General features: G+C 39.2%; 1 protein-coding gene across 7 annotated transcripts in view; it reads right to left on the bottom strand.

Moving 5' to 3' along the window:
- FAM13A (family with sequence similarity 13 member A) overlaps positions 1-15,396 on the bottom strand; it is a 332,218-nt gene that overhangs the window by 301,399 nt on the left and 15,423 nt on the right. For all 7 annotated transcript variants that reach the window (XR_009533983.1, XR_009533982.1, XM_060115146.1 and 4 more), the window contains exon 2: positions 2,594-2,783. Coding sequence is in view for 5 of the 7 variants with exons in the window: in XM_060115146.1 (XP_059971129.1) it covers positions 2,594-2,783 (190 nt within the window). In the remaining 2 variants the exon portion in view is untranslated. The remainder of the gene's footprint in view (positions 1-2,593; positions 2,784-15,396) is intronic.

A 15,396-nucleotide genomic window follows, 5' to 3' on the forward strand; every position in this document is an offset into this window, starting at 1 on the left:
GCAACGAAGACCCAACGCAGCCAAAAATAAATACATAAATAAATTTTCAAAAAAGGTTCTGATTCAGTAGATCTGAGGTACTGCCAATCACATGGGTATTCTGAAAAGTTTCCACTAGTGACCATTTCCCATCCCTGGTTAAGAATGACTGACTGAGCCCACTAAGACATTTAGTTTTGCAAAACCTGAACACACCCTACGAAAGTACACCTAAGGGTAGGCCAAGGAGAGGCAGAAGAAAAGCAATCTCTAATTCAAATTTTTCCCAGATTTTCATACATTGATGGTGTGACTATAAAAAACTGGTTTATTTTAACTCCTGGGGTTGACTGTAAGTGCACATTATCTTTTGACCCAGCAGTCCACTTCTAAAGGTTAGTCTGCAGACACATCACAGTGCTTGATACATGTTAAAGGTCAGTCACTGGATCATTGTTTGTAGACTTCAAAAGACTGGAAACAATTCAATGCTGATCAGGATGTGACCGGTTAGAGCAGTGACACATACAAACAAAGTGGAATAGCGTGCAGGGGAAAAAAAGAATTAAATGAGGAAAGTTCTTTATGTAAAATGGAACAGACTCCAAAATATACTGTAGAGTGATTTTTTTTGGCCGTGCTGTGCAGCATGTGGGATCTTAGTTACCCAACCAGGGATCAAACCCATGCCCCCTAAAGTAGAATGGCAGAGTCTTAACCCCTGGACCGCCAGGGAAGTCCCAAGTGTTTTTTGTTTTTTGTTTTTTTTTTAAGAGGATTCATAAACGGTGTACACTGTGTGCTATGTTAAAAGAGGGAAAAATACACATATCTGCTTATATATTCAAATATCTTTGTAAGAACATAGCAAAAAATAGTATTAGTAATATTGTTTCTGGGAGGGGAAATGAATGGTCAGGGGACAGGGTTTGGAGGGAGAGACTTTTCACTATATACCCTTCTGAATTTTGAACCACATAAATATATTAATATGCAGTAGTTTTAAAAAGATTAAAAGTGAAAATGATTTTACATAAGAGTAACCTCAAAAGGCTATTATTCAATCATTGTTGCATAAAAGGTCAGAATACTAATGATGCCAAAACCAAAATATTACTTTAGGTGGTCACACGTTGGCATCCAAATGAGTAATACTGAACAACCCTATTTAAGATATTAAATGCATTACCTAGAGATCCGTGTGTAGCTAAGTCAGTAGGATACAGTTTTACTCAATACTGAGTGTGTAAATGAGCCCTGTCAAAGCTCTAACTCGGCAACATCTGGCTTCAGGATCTTCTAGGCCAAGGGCCCATCTTCCTGCCCTGCTGCTGCATATAATACCTTTGTATTTAACCTGTTTAAAGTATTCGAACAAACTCAGAGCTGTTCGCTAAGAATCTCACCCTCCTGCAGCTATCTTCCTCCAAAAACAAGGAGATAACGCCTACGGGTTAAGAATGCAAACCTGGCTCTTCAGTTTTCAGAAGAAAATACCATTTTGTCATCTACATACCAAGTAACCTGAAAAAATAGCCGTTTTTCAACTAACACAAAACACCTGACAACCTTCTGAGGTCTGAACTGTCTTGCCATATAGTCCCTGTCACAAGCAGACACATGTTCCTACAGAAGAAAGGCGGTACCATGCCTCTCAGGCATTTCCCATGCAGCTACCTTCTCAGCAGGAGGAACGGACTTGGAATCTCAGCAAGATTCAGGGGCGGAAGCAAACTATGCAAAGTACAGAACTTCTTCCAGGTCTCAAGTTTTACGTTTAAAAATGCCCACAAATGTTATACTCTACTCTGCAGTGAGTCTTGTTTTAGTATAGGAATGTTGTTTCAACACAGAAAATGAAAATTCCAAGCTCTTCCTTCTGAATACCTTCTTCCCAAATCTCTTGAAGTTTATTGATATTTATTATATGGTTTGGAGTTCTCCCACGATACTGCCCTAGTTTGATAAGCCTCATTGTCTCCAATTATCCAGGTTTCTAAGTTCTATTTAAAAAAAATAATTTATAAAGCTATAAAACACAATAGTTCTCAGCAACTAAGAAATATAATTTATCTTTTTATCGTGCAATGTACTGTGGCACTCTGCAATTATTTTACACAATTGATTGTATCATTCCAAAAGTTAATGTGCCCCCCAACACCATACTAGGTTATATATCATACTTTTTTTTTGGTATATTCTCACTGAGTTTTGAAGGCAATCAAGACATTCAGTAAGTTCATGACTGACCTCAAGCTGAAAGAGATACTCAAAAAGTATTGTGTTACAATAAAAATTATTGACTCTCAGTGGGAATTTAATGAATCAAGAGAACTCACGGTTAATATTAAAACAGTGTATTTTAGCACTTAAAACTAGCAATCATTCCAAACTAGAAACCTCAATAATTAAAGGGATTTCTCCATGGTAAGGTGAATTAAATATTTTCAAAAGAATGTTAAGCAGTCATAATGCCCTTAACATCCTTTTGTAAGGGCAAAGTGTATTATGCCATAATTCAATATTCTAATTAAGGTGTTTTAGGGAATATTCTAATAATGCATGATGAAGGAATTCACACAAAGCAACAGAACTGCAACACAACTGGACTTACCATGCAAGGTCAAGTACTCCACTATGCTCTCCACGATAGCTGGAACGCCGTTCTCAGTCAGCCCCTGCTGGTGGAGGTCTTGGAGACTGACTCCAAATAACTTTGTATAGGTGGAATTCCTCTGCTCGTTTAGTGGCACTGCCACAATCTTTTTCATGTCTTCTTTCAGCCGAACTGCTGCTTTACTTTGCTTAAAATAGCGGAAGAAAAAAGAGCAGTCAGTCATGTTTACCACAGGAGGCTGCACGGTTACTACAGAATCACCTGAATCAAAGGGTAAGCGTTTGGAGGCTATAGAGTAGTGGTCTTCACTTATTTTTACTTCAGCTCAAACCCAAACCCCTAACATCTCTCACGTGTTGCTCAGTGTTAGAAATGGTGCACACTGATACGACGGTTAAAAGGAGTGAAAAATAATGAGGAACCTATAGTCACAACTTAAGCGTAGCTAAGAGAGGGAGCAATACACTGCAGTATCTAAGATCTATTACTACAGTAACCAGGGTGTGACTCACAAGTACCTCATTAACAGGAAAATAAAACACTTGTCAGAACACCGAAACCCCATGCAGATCCTGAAATAGTAAGATGTTACTGAAGATGAAAATTTATCTCAAGGTCATCTTAAGATAGCTTTAATTTGAAGGATTAGAAAAAAAATATGTATGTGTAGAATGAACATTTCTTTCTCTGATTTGATTATATCTGGATATCTCTGGAATATTTTGGCACATAAAAATCAACTCAATTTTCTTTGAAGTTCAAAATGCTATATAATCTCTGAAATAGCAATGTTTCAGGTAATCACAACTTTAAAAATTTCAATAAGACTGTACATATTATAAATAAAAAATGCAATTTATGCAATTTACAGTCAATCAATTCGAGTTATCACCACGCTGAAAAGTTCATACAAATTTGTTTCTTCCTTTTAATAGAAAATTTTTCCCCAAGGAAGTATTTTAAAAGATAAATTTTAATATGGTTTAATAAAACTAAATGAGGGATTTTTTTTTTAAACAGCATGTGTCCTACATAAATGTATGTATCTGTAACTTTAAACACTGAAAAGATGGCAAAAAGCAAACATTTTATTTGAGGACACAGGAAGCAGATTAGGGGAAACACACCCTTTTTGAGAATGAATGCAGCAACTAACCTAAGTGTCAATATTATAAGTGTAGGCTCATGTAGCTGTTACAATCTAAAAGAAGAAACATTATCTCCATTGTAGAGATGAGGAAAGAAAGATCAAAGAGTTAAGAAGTAATTTGGTAAAAGTCATGGAACTGGTTAAGAGTTTCATCATACTCTAAGTCCATGCTCCTCTCCTTAATTTAAATTTATATTAATGTTAAATTGCAGTTTGTGTATAACACAAACTGTGATAAATTCTACATGTGACACATGACAATTACACGAAGATAATTCTACAACTGTGATTTTTAGTAGGTTCCCTGTAGTTTCAATTTGATTTTGAATCTTACAATCTGTAGAATCAGGCCAACTTTCATGGACATCTCTGCATCTTTTAATAGGTCGTATTTGAAAGCCAGATTTCCCTAGTGACAATTCAGCAAATGTATAAAGTTATAGAATAGATTTAGTTATCTATTAATATTATAAATAAGGCATAGTGTTAGCTACTGCAGAGTAGTATGGGCTAGAACTATCATCTCTGTTACCAAGGAAGTTACTTAACTAAGTCAAATCTGTAACCACTACTATTTTTGTGTGTGTAAGTTTAAAAACCTATCAGGGCTTCCCTGGTGGCACAGTGGTTGAGAGTCCGCCTGCCGATGCAGGGGACACGGGTTCGTGCCCCGGTCCGGGAAGATCCCACATGCCACGGAGCGGCTGGGCCCGTGGGCCATGGCCACTGAGCCTGCGTGTCCGGAGCCTGTGCTCCGCAACGGGAGAGGCCACAACAGTGGGAGGCCCGCGTACCGCAAAAAAAAAAACAAAAACAAAACCTATCAATACCTTTCAAAAGAACACATGGGAAAGTTCAGTCAACCAGGTCTATCTGGTGAGTAAGCAGCCAAAAAATAACCTTTAATAATGAAACTTTGAAAATAGTTTCAAATGTTGCATCAGACACAGCTGACAATGAGATTAAATCCTACATGTTTTATCTTCTTATTTTCTTACAGACACAATATAGCAGAGTCGTTTAGAGCAGGGGTCCCCAACCCCCGGGCCGTGGACCATTACCGGCCTGAAGCCTGTTAGGAACCGGGAGACAAAGCAGGAGGTGAGCGAGTGAAGCTTTATCTGCCGCTCCCCATTGCTCGCATCACCTCCTGAACCATCACCCCCCCATCCCCCCCCAGCCCACCCCGTGGAAAAAATGTCTTCCATGAAACTGGTCCCTGGTGCCAAAAAGGTTGGGGACCGCTGGTTTAGAGCATGGACTGTGGAACCAGACTCCATTTTGAATCCCATTCTGATCTCATTAGCTGTGCAACCTTGGACAAGTCACTTACACCCAGTTTCCCCGTCTACGAAATGGGGATACCAGGAGTCCCTGGCTCCTAGGAATATATAAGGTTGGAAGGAGCTCATATACATAGAAGAATGAGAGGGTGTCTGGCATACTCAGTAAGTACTGATTGTTATAATAATCATCACCATCATCATTCTTCCAGGAAATTATTCTGATTTCTTCTCAAAACAATTGAGAGATACTTAACCACTCCTGTACTCAAATGTTTTCAATGACGAAAGATTGCTGTTGAAGAAGGCACCATGGTCTAGGCCTGTGGTTGGTAGATAGTCTGACGACCTAAGTATTCTCCGTGTATCTCAATCTCTTAAAATATATACGTATGACTTTTGAAAGATAAACATAAAATCACTTTGCATGTTAGTATCAGAATTTCTCAGGTTTTTATTAGAAATTCAAGGTTTTCTTAGAAATTCTGTCTACATGTGACATTCTTTCGGCTAATAGCCCTGTTTTATATTCTGTCCTTTACTCAAGTACAGTCACTATGTGGTGTCTCTTATTAATAGCATAAATAAGCAATCAGCATTATGGCTCAATATTTTCAAGGATGAGACATGTAATTAACCTCACACATTTTGAACGGATTGCAAATTAAACTATCTGTTTACTCAGTACAGAGCCCTACTACAAAGCAAGTTTATATGTAATTATAGTAATAAAGGAACATCTGATTATTAATTGGTAATCTAATTTAGGTTAATACTTTTAAAAAGGTAAATATTGTTTAAAGACAACCACAATGGAAAAAAACAGCTATATTTTTAGAGACATCCAAATCAGTTCTTCACTGATGGGCTTAGAACAAATATTTTAAAAAATATCCTTTCTGGTAGGTTATAAGAAATATTCTATAGTTCCCTACTCACAGAAGAAATAAAATAACTGAGGAAATGGAAAGCCATTTATGATGAATTCCATTTAAATTGAAATTACTTTCATTTATACAATGCTAACATCACTATCTCTTTATAAATGTCAATATCTGTGGAATTTCAGCTTCCCTCCAAACATACATTTTACCTTTCTTGACCTAATATAAGTTGAAAAAGAAAGTTACTAATTGAGGTATTCTAAGTCAACCTTAACTGTTTAAACTTTTGTTTGCATACAATGCCATACATCACTTGAGTTTGGAAACTGGACTCGTGTGTGTGTGTGTGTGTGTGTGTGTGTGTGTGTGTGTAAAAGTAATATAGGTTCCCACATTAAAAAAGACAGACAGGGAACCTTGGGGTTTACTGCTAGAACAATCTGTAGGGGTTAGTGCTTATAATATCACCTTAGGAATAAGGAAACCAGGACCCCAAAACTTGTGGTGAACTCAGAGAGAAAGGGTTGAGCCTAGAGCCCATGTCACCTGAATTGTATGTCAATATTCATTTTTATAATTGCATGCTGGGACCTTGTTTTTCTATATTTATTTGTGATAAAAAATAGTTAAGATAGGGGCTTCCCTGGTGGCGCAGTGGTTGAGAGTCCGCCTGCCAATGCAGGGGACACGGGTTCGTGCCCCGGTCCAGGAAGATCCCACATGCCACGAAGCGGCTGGGCCCGTGAGCCATGGCCGCTGAGCCTGCGCTCCGCAACGGGAGAGGCCACAGCAGTGAGAGGCCCGCGTACCGCAAAAAAAAAAAAAAAAAAAAGTTAAGATAGCTCACAAAATGCATGCACCAGGACAGTAGTGAATATTTGTTGATGTGGGGACCACTTAGTCTTCACTTGCCCTTTTTTCTAGTGACAAATCCTGACCGCCTTTGGGGGAATGACCTCACCGTCACTGTGAACATCCTTGATGAGGCTGCCACTTACAACCGCTGCCCTGCCTTTAGCAAGAGCTGGGCTCTGGTGCCCTCGCAGGTCAATCAGACCCGTTGTCCTGCAGGCCACTGAAGCTTGAGTGGACTGTCACTGAAGCTTGAGAAAAATGGATGGAGCTCATTTATTCCAGCTGCAGTGCTCTCACGAGATGGTTAGATTAACTAACCATGATGTACCTCTTGCCACCTGCATCACTGGAGCTGTCGTGGGCCTTTAGCTGCCCCTTTCTGACACTGGTCCTTCAGCTGTTCCTTCTACATGGTGGGCCACTCTGTAACTTTCCAGTAAAGTTTCTTTGGGCTTAAGTTAGCCAGAACCCATTTCTGTTCTGTCACTCACACACACACACACACACACACACACACACACACCTGATAAAAGTACTCCCCCCCCCAAAAAAAAAAGACTAATCAGAACAAACAGAAAACCAGGGTTTTAGATAATGAGAAAATCAGAATGATAATGACAGCTAACTTTTATGGAATGTTTACAGAGTATGTCAGTCACACTTCCGAATACCTTAGATGGCTTCACTCTTTAAATCCTGATAAAGTGACACTAGGAAGGAAGATACTTTTGTGACCCTCATTTTACAGAGCAGCCAAGTAATGTGCGCCAGGTCCCATCAAGGATATGGTGTGGCCAGGAGTCACGCTCAGGCCATCTGAGTCCAGAGGACACATGCTTAATGCTGTCTCCACGAAGGAGGTAGTGATACTCAAGAAGCATATGCTGGAAAGTCCAGTCCATGTGCTAAATAGAAAACAAAATTCCTATTCTTGTAGCTGAGGAAAATAGGATTATTTGAGCTTCTTGGTCTCCTTAAAATAAAGTTAGATACGCTCAGAAGTGACAACAATATTTGATATTAGAACCTGCATAGAGAAGGTTTTCATCAATCTAGTAAACAGGATGAGCTTCAGAAGCCTTGAGTTTTTACCACAGCTAACATTTATTAAGTGCCGATTTTGTGCCAGACTCTGTGGTTACGTGCTTTAAAATTAACATCTCTAAATTTCAAAACTGACTTTTTAGCAGGTACTCTTACCTATTCCCATTTGGACACAAAAAGTAAGGCACAAAGAAAAAGAAACTTGCCTAAGAAAGTTTTATAGCTAGAATGTAACCCCCAGGTGCTCTGGCTCTAACGCATGAGCTCTTAACCATGACAGACTATCGTATTTCCAGAACCTTTAATATTGGTGGTTCTATGAGCCCCCAAAGGGGACAATACTACATGCAGCACTTTCTTTACAGAGCTTAAAACAAAATCGATTTTAGATTCCTGAATTCAACGGCTTGTATTTTCTTAAGGCAATCCTCCAAAAATTTCAGTACCATGAATTTAAGGTACTTTGAAGGACAATCAGGTTATACTACTGGTTAAATTCAGAATTGTGCACCTTAAAGCTCTTTGCAGCTGGGGCTAGCACTGATACATCTAAGCAGGAATGTGTACAATAGAAAGCCACTTCACCACCAAGTAAAACGGGTGCGAGGAAAGCACAAGGTGAGCCTGAGTCAGCTTGTTCCAGAAGGCGTGGAAATGCTCAAGGACTAATGGGGCGTGTCAAAAAGACCTGTGGGCCAGCTTAAATGGGTTCCTACTGGCCAAGTTCGGGACAGTTGGAGCACCAGGAATAAGAACTATAAACGATTATAAAATATTATGTAAATAAAATTCCCTGAATCAACAGTGATACTAAGAAGAGTGAAAGAATGGGCTTACCAAAGTAAAAGTCTGCTTTACAGAACACGCTGCAGCTAAATACAGAAGGAATGACAGAATTAGAAATCACCTTTTGCCCACAAATCATTTAACAAAGAATTTTGTCAAAGATTGACAGTGGATGCTAAAACATCAGGTGAAAAGTTATTTGAGAACAGGATTTTCACAGTGTCAAAGATCACATGATATTTGCAAAGGAAAAAAAATTACCTTTACAATTGATATCTGGGTGTACTCAGCTTAACTCAAAAGATTAAATTTATCACCGCTGATCACGAAGAGCTGACATTACGTGCTCCTGATGTGATGCAACATGAAAACATCATTTATATTCTTGCCAAAAATGTTTGAGCTGCTGCTAATCTAGCCTCTAAATCTAACAGTTTACAGGTAAAACAGGAGCTAAGAGAACAAGTTACAAGAGACTGTAAGGAAACAAACAAATTCAGACTCAGGGACATTCTAACAGGCAACTGGCCTGGACTCTTCAAAACTTCAGTGTCATAAGGAAAAGATCGGTTCCAGATTTTAAAGAAATTATACAAAGTTCAAATGTAGTCTATGAATACTGATTGGTTCCTGACTGAAAAAACAAAGCAAAAAAAACTAGCCAACTGTCTCTTTGAGGCAACGAGGGAAATTTAAATGTGTTGGATATTAGATGAAATTACTGTAAAGGTTATTCGGTGTAATTCCACAGCAGCGGAATTTGAGGGTGTGCACACGCAGAGGTGGGGCCGCCCCCTGAGCCTACTGTTGGTGCTCTCACAGTGGGCACAGCTTTGGTGGGCTTTGGGAGCATGCATACACAGGAGGTAGAACTGACATCCAAGCAGATTATCGGAGCTGCCACAGCAGAGGCGGTCAGGGGCAGTGCTCTTTGTGGGCCTGCACACCGGGTGGCAGGTGGTGTCACAGAGCCCTAGGTCCCGCCTGACAGCACCTGGGGAGGAATATGCAGGGGCTCCTTTCCCAGAGGGAGTGCTCCAGTCCCGCCCACCTCACACTACAGCTTAGCAACGAATCTGGGGGCTTCTACTCCAACAACTAGGGAGCACAGTCTGCCCCCAACAGGTCTGTGACAGCCACAGAGCAAAGAGGAGGCCCCACTCAACACCCAGTGCAGGCCCTGGTCACAACACCAAACACACCCCTATCAAGGGGACAATAGCCAGCACACTCTGAGGAAAGACACAGCAGGCATTCATACCAAAAACAGCCCTTGCACCAAAAATACTGGACTCATACAGTCTGCACAGGGATACTCCCACATAAAAACAGCCCTTCAAGACCACAGTGGGGGGCTTCCCTGGTGGCGCAATGGTTGAGAGTCCGCCTGCCGATGCAGGGGATGCAGGTTCGTGCCCCGGTCCGGGAAGATCCCACATGCCGCAAAGCAGCTGGGCCCGTGAGCCATGGCCGCTGAGCCTGCGCGTCTGGAGCCTGTGCTCCGCAACGGGAGAGGCCACAACAGTCAGAGTCCCGCGTACCGCAAAAAAAAAAAGAGAGACCACAGGGGTAACTGTTTCTCCTAAATTCAGAGAGTAAGAGAAATAAGTAAAATGAAAAAGCACAGGAACTACTCCCAGTTAAAAGAACAAGAGAAATCCTCTGAAAGACAAACAGTGAAACAGACCTCTCCAGTCTACCAGAGCCTGAGTTCAAAAAGGAGGTAGTAAAAATGCTAAAGGAATTAAGACTATGGATAGAAATGCAGATCACTGTAAAAAGGAACCCGAAACTATAAAGAGGAGCCAATCAAAATTAGACAACTCAACTGCTGAGATAAAAACTGAACTAAATGCAATCAACAGCAGACTAAATAATGCAGAAAAATGAATATGTGACCTGGAAGACTGAATAATGGAAATCACCCAATCAGAACAGCAGACAGAAAGATGAATGAAAAGAAAAAAAATGAAGGCAACAAACGAGAGCTATGGGATAATATAAAACATGCCAAACATACACATAATAGAGATTCCAGAAGGAGAAGAAAGAGAAAGGGGGATCGAAAATGTATTTGAAGAAATAATGGCTGAAAACTTCCTAAACCTAAAGAAGGAAACAGATATCCAGGTACAAGGAAGCACACAGGGTTCCAGACAAGATGAACACAAACAGACCCACCCCAAGACATATCATAATTAAAATGACAAAAGTTAAAGATAAAGAGAGGATTCTAAAGGCAGCAAGATACATAGCACAGGGAGATCAGCTCAGTGCTTTGTGATCACCTAGAGGGGTGGGATAGGGAGGGTGGGAGGGAGGCACAAGAGGGAGAGGATATGGGGATATAGGTATACATATAGCTGATTCACTTTGTTATACAGCAGAAGCTAACAGAACATTGTAAAGCAATTATACCCAAGGAAGATGTTTAAAAAATAATAATAAAGGCAGCAAGAGAAAAAAAAAACAGTCATTTATAAGGGAATCCCCATAAGACTATCAGCTTATGTCTCTGCAGAAACTTTGCAGGCCAGAAGGGAGTGGCAAGATATATTCAAAATCCTGAAAGGGAAAATCCTGCAACCTAGGATACTCTACCTAGCAAGATTATCACTTAGAATGGAAGGAGAGAAAGAATTTCTCAGACAAGCAAAAACTAAAAGAATTCCGCAATATTAAACCAACACTAAGAGAATATTGAAAGGTCTTCTTTAAATAGAAAAGTAGCAAGAATCTATAGGAAAGGAAAAATCCAATAGGAAAGGCAAATATTTCAAAGGACTGAAGGACACTAAAGCCAGTATGCAGATAAAAAGACAATTTAAAAAGTTGTAAAAGCAATTTTAACTACAATAAACAGTAAAAGTATAAGCATAAAAATGTAAAATAGGACATCAAAATCACAAAATGAGGGGGGAGGAAAGTATAATAATATAGATCTCTTAGAATGTGTTTGATTCTGTATGACTATCAGTTTAAAGCAAGTAGATATAGTTATGGGTCAACAGGCTTGAACTCCATGGTCACCACAAGTCAAAAACATACAAGAGATTCACAAAAACCAAAAAGAAAGGAACTCAAGCATACTACAAAAGAAAATCACCAAATCACAAAAGGAAAAACAAAAAAGAAGAAATGAATACCCTGATACCAAAACCAGACAAAGTCACTATAAAAAAAGAAAATTATAGGCCAGCATCTTTGATGAATACAGATGCAAATATCCTCAACAAAATATTAGCAAACTGAATCCAACAATAAAGGATCATACATCATGATCAAGTTGGATTCATACCAGGGTCACAAGGATGGTTCAACATACACAAATCAAGGTGATACACCACATTAACAAAAGAAAGACAAAAATCACATGATCATCTCAACAGACACAGGAAAAGCATCTGGCAAATTTCAACACCCATTCATGATAAAATCTCACATTCAAGTAGTTGTCAGAGGGAACATCTCAACATAATAAAGGCCATTTATGACAAACCCACAGCCAATCCTAATACTCAAGGGTGGAAAGCTGAAAGCCTTCCCACTAAATTCAGGAAAAAGACAAGGATGCCTACTCTTGCCATTTCCATTCAACATATCATTTGAAATCTTAGCCACAGCAATCAGACAAGAAAAAGAAATTAAAGGTATCCAAATTCTAAGGGAAGGGATAAAATTCACTATTTGCAGATGACATGATACTCTATATTGAGAACCCTAAAGTCTCCATATAAAAACTATTAGAACTAATAATGCAGCAAGGTAGTAGGATATAAGATTAATATACAGAAATCTGTTGTGTTTCATTACACTAACAGTGAAACATCAGAAGATAGTCTCTTCAGCAAGTGGTGTTGGAAAAGCTGGATAGCCTCATGTAAATCAATGAAGCTAGAATGTTCCCTCATGCCATACACAAAAATCAATTCAAAATGGCTTAAAGACTTAAGACATGACACCATAAAACTCCTAGAAGAGAACATAGGCAAAATGTTCTCTGACATTAATCGCAGAAATACTTTTTTAGATCAGTTTCCCAAGGCAAAAGAAACAAAAGCAAAAATAAACGAGAGTGACCTTATTAAACTTAAAAGGTTTTGCACAGCCATGGAAACCATGAACAAAAAGACAACCCACAGAATGTGAGAAAATATCTGTAAACATTAACAACAAGGGCTTAATTTCCAAAATATACAAACAGCTCATACAGCTCAATATCAAAAAAAAATCCAATCAAATGGGCAGAAGACCTAAAAAGACACTTCTCCAAAGACGACATACAGATGGCCAACAGGCACATGAAAAGATGTTCCACATTGCTAATTATTAGAGAAATGCACATCTAAACTACAATAAGGTATCACCTCACACCAGTTAGAATGGCCATCATCAAAAAGTCTACAAATAATAAATGCTGGAGAGGGTGTGGAAAAAAGGAAACCCTTCCACATTGTTGGTGGGAAAATAAATTGTTGTAGTCATTATGGAGAACAGTGTGGAGGTTTCTTAAAAAATTAAAAATAGGGCCTCCCTGGTGGCGCAAGTGGTTGAGAGTCCGCCTGCCGATGCAGGGGATACGGGTTCGTGCCCCGGTCTGGGAGGATCCCATATGCCGCGGAGCGGCTGGGCCCGTGAGCCATGGCCGCTGAGCCTGCGCGTCCGGAGCCTGCGCGTCCGGAGCCTGTGCTCCGCAACGGGGGAGGCCACAACAGTGAGAGGCCCGCATACCGAAAAAAAAAAAAAAAAAAAAAAAAAAAATTAAAAATAGAGTTACCACATGATCCAGCAAGCCCACTCCTGGGCATATATCCGGAAAAGATGAAAACTCTAATTTGAAAAGATACATGCACTCCAATGGTCACAGCAGCACTATTTACAATAGCCAAGACATGGAGGCAACCTAATTGTCCATCAACAGATGAATACATAAAGATGTGGTATATATACACACCATGGAATATTACTCAGCTACAGAAAGAATGAAATATTGTCATTTGCAGCAACATGGATGGCCTAAAGATTAACATACTAAGAAGTCAGAGAAATATAAATATTGTGTGATAACATTTATAAATGGAATCTAAAAAAATGATACAAGTGAACTTATTTACAAAATAGAAACAGACTCAGACACAGAGAACAAACTTATGGTTACCAAAGGGGAGAGGGAGCATGGGGGGGAACAAATTAGGAGTACGGGATTAACAGATACAACTACTATACTTAATATAGATAAGGAACAGGGATTTACTGTATAGCACAGGGAATTATATTCAATATCTTGTAATAACCTATAATGGAATATAATCTGCAAAAAGAAAACTGAATCACTATGCTATACATCTGAATCTAATGCAATATTGTAAATTAACTATACTTTAATAAAGTAATAAAATAAAAAATTGGGGGAAAAAATAGAGACCTCTCAAAGAGATTCCATGCCTAAGAAAGAGTAATACCAGTTTTTGATAGCAGAATAAGGAGGGAAAGGAATATGTTCTCTTCAAATTGCAATTTAAAAATTAACAATAACAACTGTGGGGATATTCTTACACAGAGATGTGGACAATCCTATTAGCTTGGATAGGGTTGCATCACTGGGAAAGCACTCTGTCGGAAATTAGGGTACCTGGGTTTAAATCACGGTTTTGCCACTGGGCATTTTCCCTGGGAATGTCAGCCTCTTTGGACGAGTGTGAGCTTAGGAGGGGGGCAAATGCACCCCTAAAGAAGGATGACCCATGCTCTCTGTCCAGCCACAAGAGCTAAGTCAAGCTTATGTATCACCAGGAGGACAATACTGCAGCCAGATCCCCCTCACATTCAGCCTGCTGACCTTATACAAGTTTTCATCTACAACAACACTGGATCCTCATCTGTTGAGCTACAATAACACTACCTACTTTAAAGTGTTATGAGAGTTTAATAAGATAACGTAGAAGATATGTAAAAGCATCTACTAAACAACCAGAAGACAGTCAATACTGAAAAACACTGAATAAGAATTTCTCTGTGGTAACCAATTCTTTAAAAGGACACTGTGACAGAGCTTACAGTTGCCTATTGATGGGTAATTTCTCTCTTCTCTCTTGACAGAACTCTGATTTTTGTTGGAGAGGGTGGGGAGCAAACTGCCCAGTAAAAATATACCCCATCTTCTCTGTAAGCAGCATATCCTTGTAGATATGGATGATCACATATCTAAGTTTGGCCAATGAGATATAAACAGAAGTTGTTAACAGGACCACCAGAAAGACTCCTTTAAAGTGAGGCCAACTCAGTCTTTTTCCTATACCCCTGTTTTCTGCTTAGATCACAGCTGCAATGCCTGATAGCCATCCTGTGACTACACAGCAACCCAGAAGCTAGAAGCTAAGCTCTAAGGACAGTAAAATAGAAAAAAAAAAAGAAAGAGACTTGCATCATGATGACATCACAGAATCCACCTGGAATACCTATCTATGGGCTTCTTTTACATGAGATAAAAAAAATCACAGTTTCAAATAATGCTCTGTTAGAACGTCAACAAGTATTTACTAAATGTATTGTTAAGTCAAGAAAATCAGAAACTTTCTATAAATCAATTTTTCCAAATCTAGCTCATTAATTTTAAAAGCCCAAAGAATTTTCTGGATTTCTTATTAGTTATCCTTACTAGTTATGCTTTAGAGCATATATTATCAATGTGTATTGTAGATCTAAACAATGTTTCTTAACCTGAAATCCAAGGATCATGAGTCCTTAAAAGTACATGAAACATACCACAATGTTCACTGAAGCTCTATTTACAATAGC

This window comes from Mesoplodon densirostris, chromosome 1, assembly GCF_025265405.1.
Source record: "Mesoplodon densirostris isolate mMesDen1 chromosome 1, mMesDen1 primary haplotype, whole genome shotgun sequence".
In the NCBI taxonomy this organism is placed as follows: domain Eukaryota; kingdom Metazoa; phylum Chordata; class Mammalia; order Artiodactyla; family Ziphiidae; genus Mesoplodon; species Mesoplodon densirostris.